The 15,367-nt window shown below is 36.4% G+C and overlaps 1 protein-coding gene across 1 annotated transcript; it reads left to right on the plus strand.

Annotated features, from left to right (window-relative positions):
• Positions 1-3,992: 3,992 nt before the first annotated feature.
• On the plus strand, positions 3,993-5,707 carry LOC110917747 (transcription factor bHLH75). The gene is made up of 6 exons (XM_022162205.2): positions 3,993-4,405; positions 4,517-4,636; positions 4,816-4,881; positions 4,964-5,032; positions 5,157-5,237; positions 5,495-5,707. The coding sequence occupies exons 1-6, from the start codon at positions 4,052-4,054 to the stop codon at positions 5,585-5,587; spliced, it is 783 nt and encodes a 260-aa protein (XP_022017897.1). The 5' UTR covers positions 3,993-4,051; the 3' UTR covers positions 5,588-5,707.
• Positions 5,708-15,367: the final 9,660 nt, after the last annotated feature.

Here is a 15,367-nt window from a genome sequence, read left to right on the forward strand (position 1 = left end):
AGGAAAGGCAGTAGTTGTGTCCATCAGTTGTTAGAGCCATTATCAAGGGGAGGGACTTGATTACATAACATTTGCTTATTCTGGATCCACTGCCCTGATCCAGTTTTGGCTTTAATTATCTGTTCCTCTGATAGGGTTCAATCCCAACATACTATATATATTATACGTTTTTAGCCCATTTAAAGTTTTAATAATTTAATTATTATTCAATTACTTGCATTCTTTTGTTTAAAAAAAAAGTTAAATAAACTAAAGTTGAGTGTTCAAGCAAATTGTCTGGGCATAATTCTAAAAAAGAAGAAAAGCTAACTGTCTCAACGTTCCTGTATAAATTTTATTAAAAACGTGGTTGTGTTCGAAATATAGTCTTTTTAGTATCTGGGCTATATCAAATGTCGGTGTCATAGCGGTACCATGGCGAACCAATACAGGCATTGGTACTGCTATAGTTATTATTGGAACCCATACCGGTATTCGTTTCTTTATGATTTTTAGTGTAAACCACACTCTTTTGGACATATCATGACTTTAAACCAAGCGTCAGTACTATAAAGATACGTACGGTAACAAGCTAAACCAAATTGACCGAATTCCCGCCGCATCGCGCGAGCAAATCTACCTAGTTGCTAATTATTGTTACTAAAATGACAAAAAAGTCAAAACCTTTTAATTTGGAGAGAATATGTGAGTAAATGATAAGAGACTGATATGGTAATGAAACTATTGGGGTATTATAGTCCTTTCGCAGGAATTTCAACATCCATTTAATAGTAGGGATGTTATTGATTTCAATTGACAACTACAAGGACTAGCATGGTCGTTTTTTCAAATAGGGTATGTATGCAAGAACGAGTGTAAAATACAGTGACGGAAATCATACTTTACTCTTAATTTTAATAATTAATTTATATAGTTTGTTTATCTTTTTAATATTAGATAAAGTATTAGGTCTAGATAAGTATAAGTAATTAGTTTCTTACTTAGAGGACAAGTCATTTGTTTGATATTTGTAGGGCAAGGACTTGTGAGTATATAAACCATGTGTAGGTTTACTACTTGATTCTGTAATCCTCTGAATTTATTTTGTGTTTTTAATAAATAAAAAGAGTCGCAGAGGAGTTTCTACAAAGTATTGTGCGTATTATTTGAAACCAATCGGTGGTTTGTGTTCTCTTGATTCGTAACCAACTTGTATTTAATTCAACAAGTAGTATAAGAGCTTTGCTCAAAGAATGTTGCCGAAGAATGGCAGATTTGCAAGTTGTTGGAGGAATCAAGAAACTCAATAACCAAATATACAACATGTGGTCGACTTGCATGATGTCGTATTTGCAAGTGCACGACCTTTGGGAGGTCACGACTTTTGGGATGTCACGAATGGAGCAGATACCATGTTGCCAAGGAATGACGTGAATGAATCCATAAACAAGTGGAAGTTTAAATCAAGGAAAGCGATGTTCGTGCTCAAAACCACAATTGAAGAGTTGCTTGAACATATACGAAACTTAACAACTTCGAATGAGGCTTGGGACACGTTGGCGGCCTTGTTCTCCGAGAAGAATGATGCTAGACTTCAACTTCTAGAGAATGAGTTACTACCAATGACCCAGAAGGAGTTAACAATCCCTCAATCCTTTCACAAAGTAAAATCAATTTGTTGTGAAATTGGTTACTTGTACCAACAAGCGAGAACTGGTGAAGCAAGAATCAAAAGGATTATAATTCATGGATTAAATCTTGAGTATAGAAGTTATGTTGTTGTGATCCAAGGGTGGCCAACCTAACCTACTCTTGGAGAGTTTGAGAACCTCCTGGTGGCACAAGACTCCCTCACAAAATAGATAAATGATATGTCGATCTCAGCCTCTTTAAAGTTGCAGACACTGCATTGTATGTATGCAGACTACAAAAGAGGCAATCATCAATCCAAAAGTAACGGACAACATGGAAGAAACAATAGACAAATCAAAGAAATGAGATAAAAAAGGCATAAGCAAAAGAACGAGGAACCGATTGAAGTGACCGACACACAAAAAAAAAATTATTTTAAAAAATTGGTTATAGCATGTGATGTATGAGAGGCATATGATATCTTATGATTTGAGAAGTTGTGGAAGCAAAAGGCAAATGCTCGTGAAGCTAATAGGGCGTTGGCGTGAAGGAGAGAGGTGTTGTGGTAAATGTGGCATAGAAGGTAAACACTCTTTGCCCGTATGTATGTTATTTTGTCCACTAACTAATAATTTATATATAATAAAAATCAAACTAAATGAACAGTAATTTACTATTAAATTAAAATTAGAATTACATTAAATTATATTACACAATTACACATTACACATTACACAGTTATTTAAAATTAGAATAGAATGAATAGTAACATCATTAAGAGATGAGCAAATGATATCGGGTATAGGTACCGGTCTCAAATTTATCAAACCGGTGTATTTTCGGTACCGGTTCTGCACAGGTATTCACCGGTTTTTACCCTCAAATACCGGTGCCTTATCAGTACCGACCGGTACCGAACCGTACCATACTAGGTATATTCGGTACCGGTACCCGCTTTTGGGGATTTCGGTAACGATATTTTCGGTACCGGTTGGTACCGAGCTCATCAAATCTTGTAGCAACGCAGTAATGCAAGTAATTGCACCGTTTAGATTACGTTTCATACACACAGTAAGTAAACTGTATTTCGTTTGAGTGAGGTTTTATATACACAACAACTTATTTTGCTTTCTTTTTTGTCTTTTTCTGTAATGAATGAATTGTAGCATGTAAAATTAACTTGGATATGTAGAATATTGATGAGCAAATTGTATCAAATCCTGTAAACGAACCGGTATCGTATCGGTACCAAATTTACTATACCAAATCATTTTCGGTACCAATTTGGTACCCCACCTTTTGGCGTTTTCAGAATCGTTACTTTTGGTTTGACACCGGTCTAGCACCATACCTGTATTTATTGATTTTACCTTCAAATACCATACCGTATTGTACCGAGCATTTTCGGTGCCGGTACCTAATTTCGATGATTTTCCGAATCGGTACTTTCGCTGCCGTTACCGGTACCGAGCTCATCCATATTTTAACGTGTTAGCACCGTAATAACTGAACTGAAAACAACCGAATTTCCAACGTGTAGGACGTGTGGGTCCTATTATTATATATTAGGTTATTTAAAATCGTTTTTTTTTATGACGGAGTGACTTTCCTTATCACGTCATTTTATTTATGTTTTGATATTCGGTATCTGTTTGCCGTTGCTGACACGCCTTTTGTAGTCATTGGGTCCCGCCGCAACGCGCGGACGGAAAATAACTAGTTGTTATAATAAATAACCACAAGAACTTATAGTAAGTTATGATCACTCACACGCAAGGCCTATGAACATATATGGGAGACTCAGAATTTACTATGTTGCATTGGAACTCATGAACCACAAGCTTGTTATTGACTTTAGTTCACACATTCATTTTCTTTGTCATGCATCGTTTATGGCATTGGCCAACAAATTAAAACAATAAGGTGCTATGAACATTAAATTTGGCGTGACAACAAACCATGCAATTAATGGATTGATAACTTTTTATTTACATCTTACCAAAGATGCATCCATTAGTTTTTTGAAACAAAAATCCATTGCGAAGAAAGCATACAATAGTTATGGGTATAAAGACTAGTTAGGCCCCCATTCCCTTTCCAAGAAATACAACCCTAGCTAACAATGGTAATACATCCTCAAAATTCCCCATACTTGATCAAAAGCCATCTTGTGGTCCTATTCACTAAATCTATCAGTTTGAACTTGGACCCCAACACTTTTACCACCTTATAGTAAAATGAGAAAGCAAAAACTTTCCAAACATAGAAACCCTAGTAAGTTTGGAACTCAAAAGTAGGAAAACCTAATAATTGTATCAAGGCCAACCAATCAACAGCTTTATGTACCATGCATCTATCTTCTGCTATTTTTCTATGTCCTATTACACAAGTACCGTTTGGCATATCTTTAAATCTTGTGTTTAAAAGAACTCAGATTTTCATGGTTGATGAATTTACAATAGGGATCAATATGAACACTGAAGTAGTTGAAAATTTCAACTCATCTAGTGCTAATCATCATGGGTTTATACCTATGTATGGTGACAATTTCTCTGATCATCATCAAAGGTCTCATCCTCTTTCATTATTGTCTCTACAAGACGGTACTGATGCTATTCAGGGCTTTAATTTCATCGGTGATCATCAATCTAGTTCGGTCTATGATCCTATGAACCATTTCCCTTCAATGGTAGAGACGTTTGGGCTTCAACGTGATAGCGTGGCACCGCCAGTTGAAAGCTTCATGAACTCAGATCCTCCGGTATTTGATCCTGGATTTATTGGAGAAATTAAGGTAGTATATGTAGTTAAGTTAACTTTCTCTTTCTTGACTTAGTTTGATCTTAATTTTTTGGAATTAATATTTTATGCGTTTGTGCAACGATTAACTTGGTACGCGATCTAGGGCCATGGTGGTAGAAAGAGAAAGAAAAGTGATGGATCCCGAGTTGAGAAACCAAGAGAAGTTGTTCATGTGAGAGCGAAGAGAGGTGAAGCTACTGATAGTCACAGTTTGGCTGAAAGGGTTTGTTCATATCTTTCAATTATAATTCAAGAAACAGAATTAGGTTTTAAGTTCTTGCTTATAATTTTCATGAAAAAAATTAGCGCTTAGAAAATCCGAAAACATAAAATCTTAATTAGAGCAAATTTAATGATTCCAATTCTTGTTTTCGCCCAATTTTTGTCTCGTTTTTGTATTAGATGAGAAGAGAAAAAATAAACGAAAAGCTACGACGCTTGCAAGATCTGGTTCCCGGATGCTACAAGGTAAAAAGATATGAATTAATCTCTATAAAAAAAATTCTACTTGTATAGGATATATTGTTTTACTCCATTTTATTTGTTATAGACGATGGGAATGTCAGTGATGTTGGATGTGATAATCAATTATGTTCGATCGTTGCAGAATCAAATTGAGGTAATTTGTGCTATCACTAATTACAAAAGTAAAGAATCAAAATTGATCAAGATTGATAGATCAGAAAATATTGTTGTAGATTAATATTTAGTTGTTTTTTCTCTATTCTTTTGTACGTTTTTAGTTTCTATCCATGAAGCTTTCAGCAGCCAGCATGTACTATGATTTCAACTCCACTGAAATGGATGATATGGCCCCTATGAAGGTGACTTCCTGACTATATATCCTTGTTAAGAAGTTATATATTCTCAACTGTCATTTTATGTAAATTCTTTTTGTTTTTTTTTTATGCAAGAGATCAGCTCACCAATTAGTAGCAGGTTGTCAGTTTAATATAACCTATTCAATTCGGTCATTCTTGCATCATATAGATTGTTGTAACCAAATAAATAAAACGCACAATGATTTATCAAAAATATTATAATTAATATTACTTCATGGGATGAAAATTGATGTTTGCAGGGAACAAATGGACATGAAGCACAGATGATGGAGAGGATGGTTGGAGAAGGGTATGGAGACTTTCCTCGATTTCAATCAACATGGTCTCCTTGAACTCTATGAAATTAATAAATATATATTTGCTCAATTTATATAACTTTACACTTAAATTATTTATGTTTTAAGACTTCGAAGGTATTTGTTGATCTATTAAATGTTCTTGTTATTTGACTTTTTAAACGATGTATCAAGTGTGGTTCTACTTATTATAATGACTAAAGTCTATAAAACACAAACACGCTGTATTACATATTTTACAGCAATGAATCATCATCATCATCATCATCATACTCAGTAAATCCCACCAATAACAAAACTAAGGTAGGGTCTGAGGAGGGTAAGATGTAGACAGCCTTACCTCTACCCCGTAGGATAGAGAGGCTGCTTCCAGTGAGACCCTTGGCTCGATTGTAGTTTTGCATCAAGCCTTGGACATAAGGCACATAACACTTAGCAATCAGGAAAAAGACCGATTGGTGCATGTACCCCCTTGTCTTTCGGCTATCAACGGCACTACATGATGCATGATTAACCGTCTTTCGCTTTTAACGTTATTTTCACGAAAATAGTAAAATAACGTTAAAATTAGTGCAATTTCACTTTTGCCCCCTAAGCGAAATTGCACTAATTTTAACGTTATTTTACTATTTTCGTGAAAATAACGTTAAAAGCGACGGACGGTTAATCATGCATCATGTAGTGACGTTGATAGCCGAAAGATAAGGAGGTACATACACCAATCAGTCTTTTACAGCAATGAATAAACCCAAATATTCAGATGAATGAGTGTTTAAAACCCCACTTTTGTGATAACCGTCAATTAAAACTAGTTCAGTTTTGCAAAACCAAGCCCAGCCCATCCTATACTACTTTAACTTTATTTTTGTATTAGTTGAAAAATTCGAGTCATCATACACGATCATATATTATTAATTTATTATCAAACAATTGTCAACATAGTACCGACTAGAATCAAGGCTTACTCGATATTAACGATTAAACATAACAAAAGATGATAAAAAAAACATTCAAATACCAAGGGTCAAGTGGTTTCTTCTACGACTGAAGGAGTATGCTCTCAAATGCTTCACGCGCTGCAGTCTCCGGTCACATAACCATACCCATGCTTATTCCAAAAAACGCTCAGCTGGTCTCGACGCCATGGGCTAATCTTGCGGGAGTGATACTATACCAACATGGAGGAAGTACGCATTACAAGGTGAAAGATACATGCAGCCAATCAGCATTCGTCAGCTACTGTACCAGAAGATCCCCCACCCCCCCCCCTCCAGCCCTCGATGTGCTGTTGTGCATGGGACAATGGGTATATGCGACAACGACGTGTGACCAATCAGGATAGGCTATTTCACCTTCTCTCAACCTCCACTAATGGCTGATGACAGACGAGACAAAATGTACATCTAGGAAGCGACGTGTAGCGAATTACGGCGCGCAGTCGTACTCCCACCTCTGTGGGCACTAACTGCCACGACAGAGAGGATCAAATGGATATTACTAGACAGTGACACTGGAACATCCGTCAAAAACGGATCCCCAAAACCCAACTCGTATTATAAACCGGATTCTTGTGAAAGTTAATGAATAGAGAATTTTTATTATTTTTATTGTTATTTTTTTGTTTTATTAAAGTTACCCCTTCGTATAAATAAAATCAAATTTAGAAACGTTAATATAAGTTAACTCCGTTAAAATTTATAAGAGAAATCATTTAACTAAGTAGGTTTGATATGTTAAACCAATTAGATTTTATAAGAAAGTCATCTGACTAAGTCAGATATAAAGTTAAATGAAACTGGATTTCAATAAAAAAAAAACATTTAACTAAGTTAAGTGGATAAATAAATTAATTTATAAGCTCTAGGGACTGGTTGTTCATTTAGTGAAACTTATGTGTTAAAGGAGGAAATTGGAGAAAAAAAGAAAGAAATAAGGAAAAGGGAAGATGAGGCCATCATATAGGAGGCATTGGCAAATGAAGAAACACGGTACCTATAAACATCACGTATGGTGAGGTTGAAGCTCACCATGTCGGGCACCGAGTGTACTAAGCCCGTTTTCCTCAAAGCTGTTTAGTAAAGCTCGGCTCCCAAAGTGGCGGTATTATCATCGTCAGTGGTAAGGTTCACCATTGGGAAGGAGGTGGAGGTCGTCGAGTTACTAGTTCAAAAGTAGCCATCTTTTTTAAAAGAAGAGGTTAGGATTTCGAAGGATAAAGAGAAGACTAAGAAATAGGGATGTTTTGAAGGATACAGAGAAGTAGGGGTGTTCAAAAAAATCTGGATCCGAAACCAAATCCGAAATATCCAGATGTTTTGAAGGATACAGAGAACTGTAGGGGTGTTCAAAAAAATCCGGATCCGAAATCGAATCCGAAATATCCAAAAATCCGTATCCGAGATATCCGAAATTTTGGATACCCTAAAACCGGATAATCCGAATTTTCGGATTCGGATATGAATTTCAAAAATTTTGCATAATCCGATTATCCGATATCCGAAAACTATTGTTTTAATAAATATATATAGTATATGAACATTATATTTAGTTTCAATATAGTAAAAAAGAAATAGTAAATAATCGGATTCGGATATTTTTTATGAATGTTTTTGGTTTTCTATGTTGGAAATTTAGAAAATCGAATATATGTTTAGTTTTAATCTTTGCACGAAACGGACTTTTTATAAATTTGGATATCCGTTTGAATGTTCGAATCCTTATCCGAAATTTCGTATATCCAATTTTCAGATATCCGAAATTTTGGATACAGATTCAGATATTAATATTCATTATCCGAAATTTTCGGATATCCGAAAACTGGATAATCCGATCTTGAACACCCCTAGTTTGTATAACAAGAGGTTAGAATCGAAATTTGAATGAGAATATATTTTATCTTTCATTCCAATGTATGAATTCTTCAATGATGGAATTTGAACTTATCAATAGGAGATTTTGATAAATAAGTAATTTCACATGCACTAACGGGTGGTGGTCCATAGGTAAAGGCAAAGCCTTTAAACACCTTGGGAGAGGGAGGTCTTGAGTTCAAGTCTCACAGACGACACGAATAAAAAAAATTCCGTTAAAAATAAAGTAATTTCACATGCACTTACTTCAAAACTTTAATGTCATCCAGTGCACAGACCACCACAAATGTTAGAAAATATATACCATATGCGGCATCGATGTAATTTTGGGACAAACGTGAAACCCGTGCAAACTGTAGGTACCAATCGGAGTGATTAACTCCTGCATTTAGTTTTTGAAATACATAACCCCGACCCTAAAGTTAAGGATATTGTACAAATAAATACTGTGAAGAAAGCATGCAATAGTTATGGGTATAAAGACTAGTTAGGCCCCCATTCCCTTTCTAAGAAATACAACCCTAGCTAACAATGGTAATACATCCTCAAAATTCCCCATACTTAGATCAAAAGCCATCTTGTGGTCCTATTTACTAAATCTATCAGTTTGAACTTGGACCCCAACACTTTTACCATCTTAGGCTATAGGGTGTGGGGGTCATTATTGGGACATGATTTGCCACATAGGAACATGAATGGAAGGCTACACCACCCCCTTGATTGATCCACCATGGTTTGCATGGATTAAACCATGACAACCATGGTCCTCCTTTCCATTTTTCAACATATCATTTCCTTTTTTTCTTTAGTCAAAGATAAATTAAAATAAATAAGGGGCTAGTGGTTTAGGTCATGACCACACCTTTAGGGTAGTGGTTTTGGATGGTGGATTAGAGGTGGGTTACATCGCACTAACATGGAGGGTCATGGTGGTCATGAGGGTCATGACCACACCCTATAGCCTTATAGTAAAATGAGAAAGCCAAAACTTTCCAAATATAGAAACCCTAGTAAGTTTGGAACTCAGAAAACCTAATTATTGTAGGCCCCCCTTATTCCCACACCCCCTAGATCTTATTTTCACATCTCTAGTGTAAACGGGTCGTATACAAAATATACGGCCCGTATAGAATGTTTTTTACTAGGAAAATGCGCAGAGAATGTTTTTTTTTATTTTACTATATACGGCCCGTATATAGTTATACGAGCCGTATACAAATGTATACGATTTATAAAGAGTATACGGCTCAATGGATTTATTTCTGAGATTTTTGATGTTTACCAAATGTATACGGGCCGTATAACTGTATACGGGCCGTATAGATTGATGTTTTTCAATTATCACGTTTTTTCCCGTAAAAACACCATCATTCTAGGGTTTCTAAACTCTTCATCACCTTTAAACAACGTTGATCGGAACACGCCGCTTAAATCGGAGCACAAGTAGAGTAACGTTACCGATCAGTCCATTGATCAAGTAACTAGCAGAAGAACCCGACACAAACAAGTTCTCCACAGTTTGTTATTCAGATCTCTATTCGGTCATCTTTCCAAACTACAACACACGATAACTTTAAACTTTATAGTGTGTGATTTGACCAGGAAATGATTGGAGGTGATTGCTACTTTTAATAAGCTGTCATAGTTGTCAAATTCGATTTCAACAAATCTTTTCCTTTTCCTTCAAATTCTAGAACATTCTCCGTAACATGAAGACGTGTCGGGTTCTTCTACTAGTGGTATTTTAATGAAGTATTGAAGATTGAATGTGCAAACCCAACCGTTTTTTACTATGGAAACGGTGGCTATGCGAAATACAAACCGCAACCGTTTTTTACTACGGAAACGGTGGCTATGCGAAATACAAACCGCAATCTTTTGTGACTATGGGAAACACAAGTTTTCTTTTTGAGCTTGATGGATGTCCATTATCTCAGTTGAGGCGGGCATTGTTTAAATCAGAATATAAGTAGATGTTACGTATAACTTCATTAAACCAAGAACAAAGCCTATTTCGAAACACATGTGTTCGTATCAGCGTTGTTTATCACCCTGTGTGAGCATTGGAAACCCGACAAACAGTCATGACAACTGTGACAGCTTATCTATCTGTGTGTGTCACATCCATCCTGTTATAGCAATCGATATGATTAATTTTACAGATTTTTTTCTAATTAGCATTGTTAACTACCAAAAGAATGCATACACAAACAGTTCTAGTGGACGAAGCAAAGAGACCTTTGTGTATATGTATCACGTTTTTTTTCTAATTAGCATTGTTAACTACCTAGAAATTGATATGGTGAGTTGGTAATCAAAATCAAGATGTCAGACAACGTGCCTTTCGAGATCGGCTTCCAGTAAAATCACTGATTCGATTCCGATCAGTCTCCAAATCATGGAAAGCTATTGTTGTTATTGTGCCTATCTTGGTTGTTCAGTACTTTCGTGATAATAAAACAAGAAATAATCAAACGGCTTCCAGTAAAATCACTGATTCGATTCTGATCAGTCTCCAAATCATGGAAAGTTGTTGTTGTTATTGTGCCTATCTCGGTTGTTCAGTACTTTCGTGATAATAAAACAAGCAGACATTGATTTTGCCAAGATTGAAGGAAAGAATCTGGCCATAAGCGTTGTGGATTCTCAGCGTTATTCGAATGTAAGTGGATCGGGTTCGGCTAGTTATTCGGAATGTTTCGAATCATCACAGAAGACGTGTCGGGTTCAACTCTCCTATATCAACATACTCTTCTCCAGACGCTTAGTTGTTACGAATGACAACTTGAGGGGTCTAGTTAACTTTCAGATTCAGATTCAGGAAGCAGATGATTGGAGCGCAGGAATCAATGCAAAACCCTCACCCTCAAAATCAACCAGAAACCAAAGGAAAAAGGGCAGATAATGGCTGATGGTTCTTCGTTGAGGAAACCAAACGTAGATGGAAATGATAGGCCTGGTAACCGGAAGAGAAAAAACCCTAGTGCATATTCAATCTTCATTGCTTCATTAAAATTACAACACACGATAAAATGCTTAGAACTCACCTGATAACAAATAATCAGTTCAAACTTTCAACAATCGACATCTGGTCCTTGTTTTTCCACATCATTCTGTCACTTTGTGTGTTGACGAAGCTGACAAACACATTGGTATTTTCTCAAAATGTGCAAACTTGAAGAATCTCACATTAAAGGAGTTTGCAACAACGGGATCAGATGGTTTGAGTATCTTTCATCCTCGTTTGGGTAATCTCACACAATGATGAACAGATGATGTCAGATAATACTTCATTTGTCAAGAAACCATACTGTCAAGAAACTAACATCTTTTAATACTTCATTGCGTATGTGCTTGTGCTGTAGAAACCGGTGATGAATTTGTGTATCTAAATCAGGTTCTCTGCCTTAGATCGGCCATTCCTTGTGATACATGAACGTTGTATTCTTGTCTTTCAGAAGAGTTTGTATTGAACCAAGAATACTTCAAACATTCTGAACCCTACCTGGAAACAAACCAACAAAATCCTTATACTCTTCTAGCAGAACCCGACACGTCTTCTATCATTTGACGGACACAGGTGCAAGAGAATGGCGAGTTATTTTCAATTATTTCTGTTGATCCACAAATTCCATTGTTTAAATCAGAATCAGGTTCTCAAAACAAGGATCGTTCTAATAGATTAAAGAGAATAAACCAATTTTTACCATTTTTTACCGATAGTATACGGGCCGTATAACAATATACGACCCGTATACATCGTTCGTATACATTGTATACGATCGGTAAAAAAAATTTTTACCGAGAGTATACGGCCATATAAACCGTATACGGCCCGTATACATATGGTAAAAACCTCTGTAATCTTTATATAGTGTGTGATTTGACCGGTTGTATTAAGTTATCTCTGTTGAATTTGATTTCAACAAATTATCTTTTCCTTTTCCTTCAATTTCTAGAACATTCTCCGTAACATGAAGAGAAATCAATTGTATTTTTTTAGTTGCTTCTCTTGTTAAGTTTCTGAACCAACCGAAATCCACAAATTCCAACAGTTACTTCGTTTATACCGTCCGGTTTCCAAACTCTTTCACTCAAAGTTAATATTCACTGTGGTGGATGCAAGCATAAAGTTAGAAAAATACTCAAGAAGATTGAAGAGTACACAACTGAAGGTTCAGTGCACGAAAAGCTTCTTACGAACGATATGTATCAGGAAGCTCAGTATCAACAACTTGCGAGTGGGAATATGGCTATGAAGAATAGTATGGATAAACAATCACCGGTACGGATTTTGGTGTTTTGGTAGGTTGAAAGAGGTGAATGGTCCTTGTTTTTCCATGTATCAACAATCACCGGACGTGTCGGGTTCTTCTGCTAGTAGTATGAGTCTGAGTCCATTGTGGTTCGTGAACGTATTGTTGAAATCGTCCATCACTTAAGACCTTGAAAGATTTGTTGAATCGAAGAATAGAGTAACTAGCAGAAGACGTGTCGGGTTCTTCCAACAAATTGTGTATGTGCTTGTGCTGTAGAAACCGGTGATGAACTTGTGCTGTAGAAACCGGTGATGAACTTGTGCTGTAGAAACCGGTGATGAACTTGTGCTGTAGAAACCGGTGATGAACTTGTGCTGTAGAACGTTGGAAACCCGACAAACAGTCTTGACAACTGTGACAGCATATTCAATCTTCATTGCTTCATTAAAATTACAACACACGATAACTTTACACTTTATATAGTGTGTGATTTGACCGGTTGTATTCAGTTATTTCTGTTGATCCACAAATTCCAACAAATATTTCACTCCAGTAGCTGAAACCAAACGTAGACGGAGATGATAGGCCTGGTAACCGGAAGAGAAAAAACCGCAGTAATTCAGAATGTTTCGAATCATCACAGAAGACGTGTCGGGTTCTTCTGCTAGTGATTCGGAATGTTTCGAATCATCACAGAAGACGTGTCGGGTTCTTCTGCTAGTGATTCGGAATGTTTCGAATCATCACAGAAGACGTGTCGGGTTCTTCTGCTAGCGATTCAGAATGTTTCGAATCATCACGGAAGACGTGTCGGGTTCTTCTGCTAGTAGTATGAGTCTGAGTCCATTGTGGTTCGTGAATGTTTCGAATCATCACAGAAGACGTGTCGGGTTCTGCTAGTAGTATGAGTCTGAGTCCATGCGACGGACACAATTCTTGCAACTTAAATCCACAATCAATGTATACAGATGCAAGAGAATGGCGAGTTATTTTCAGTTATTTCTGTTGATCCACAAATTCCATTGTTTAAATCAGAATCAAGTTCTCAAGACAAGGATCGTTCTAATAGATTAAAGAGAATAAACCAATTTTTACCATTTTTTTTACCCATAGTATACGGGCCGTATAACAATATACGACCCGTATACAATCATCGTATACATAGTATACGATCGGTAAAAATATTTTTTACCAGTCGTATACGGCCGTATAAACGATATACGACCCGTATACGCATGGTAAAAAATGGTAATAGGTTGTGGTTCAGCCAAAATGACATCTAGCATTACTAACGGTTCAAGTAAGTATCTAAAATTTTGAAAATTCAGGTTTACCTTGTTAGTTTCTCAAACACTAATAAACATCTGCTTCCTGAATCTGAATCAGAATGTTAACTCTTTCACTCATAAACATCTGCTTCCTGAATCTGAATCAGAATGTTAACTCTTTCACTCATCAACATCGAGGGTTGTATCGGAATCAGGCGTTGGAAGGATTGTAGTAGTAGGACATTGGTACCACTGTGAAAGTTGCATCAGGAAGCTCAACTTTAACGGACCGGTTATTCGACCGAGTAATCAATTGTATTTTTTTAGTTGATTCTCTTGTTAAGTTTTTCTGACCCAACCGAAATCCACAAATTCAAGTCAATGATCGTTCTAATAGATTAATGAGAATAAACCCTCGTTTCTTCATCTTCATCTTCATCTTCAAGAACAATGATGAACAGATGATGTTGGGAATTAAACGCATGTACGTGACAAACACAAGGATCGTTCTAATAGATTAAAGAGAATAAAGCAAGGATGTTGTGAATTCGCATAAACATATATTCGTTTCATAACCTCCTACTATAAATCAACCACAAGTGACAAAGAGCCTGTATTAGAAACCATCCTATGTCTTTTACCAACCGAAGAGGTAGCAAGGACAGATAATACTTCATTTGTCGGTCATTCCTTGTGATACATGAACGTTGTATTCTTGTCTTTCAGAAGAGTTGGTATTGAACCAAGAATAGTTCAAACATTCTAAACCCTACTTGGAAACAAACCAACAAAATCCTTATACTCTTCTAGCAGAACCCGACACGTCTTCTATGATGATTCAAAACATTCACGAACCATAATGGACTCAGACTCATACTACTCACCCTCCCCTGAGGAAAAGTTTTCCCGACGACTCAAGACAAAGCAGTTGGTTTGGGTTCATACCAGCGTTGTTTATCACCCTGTGTAAGCATTGGAAGCCCGGCCACTAGCAGAATCATTGCATTACATCCCCGTTAAAAACAAGTGATTAAAACGCTTCTCCTTACAACTCTCATCAAATGCCTCACCCTTCCTTTTTATTACAGTCATACGACATGTTTTTTTGTTTTTCAGTCTTTGTTACTTGTTAAAGTTTTATTTTTTTTCTACTATTAGAAAGATTTGACCACCTAACGACTGTAAAATGTCTCGTGTGATTGACACCTTAAATCCATTAAATACTTTGGGTAAAATCTAATTTTCTTTTCATACGGGCCGTATACAGTTATACGACCCGTATGGAATGAAAAAAACTGACAAAGTCTGAAGGCACAGACTTTGTTAGTTTTATTTTATTATATGCGGGCCGTATAACTGTATACGGCCCGTATACACCATGTGTAAATAAGTTTTTGCCATGTATTAATATTAGGACCC

Source organism: Helianthus annuus, chromosome 16, assembly GCF_002127325.2.
Source record: "Helianthus annuus cultivar XRQ/B chromosome 16, HanXRQr2.0-SUNRISE, whole genome shotgun sequence".
Classification (NCBI taxonomy): domain Eukaryota; kingdom Viridiplantae; phylum Streptophyta; class Magnoliopsida; order Asterales; family Asteraceae; genus Helianthus; species Helianthus annuus.

What these genes read in the sequence shown, in the direction of transcription:
- LOC110917747 (XM_022162205.2), top strand. Translation starts at nt 4,052, where the DNA reads ATGGTTGATGAATTTACAATAGGGATCAATATGAACACTGAAGTAGTT. An exon ending in GTCACAGTTTGGCTGAAAGG is followed by an intron (nt 4,637 to 4,815) that starts GTTTGTTCATAT and finishes TTTTTGTATTAG; the next exon opens with ATGAGAAGAGAAAAAATAAA. An exon ending in ATGATATGGCCCCTATGAAG is followed by an intron (nt 5,238 to 5,494) that starts GTGACTTCCTGA and finishes TGATGTTTGCAG; the next exon opens with GGAACAAATGGACATGAAGC.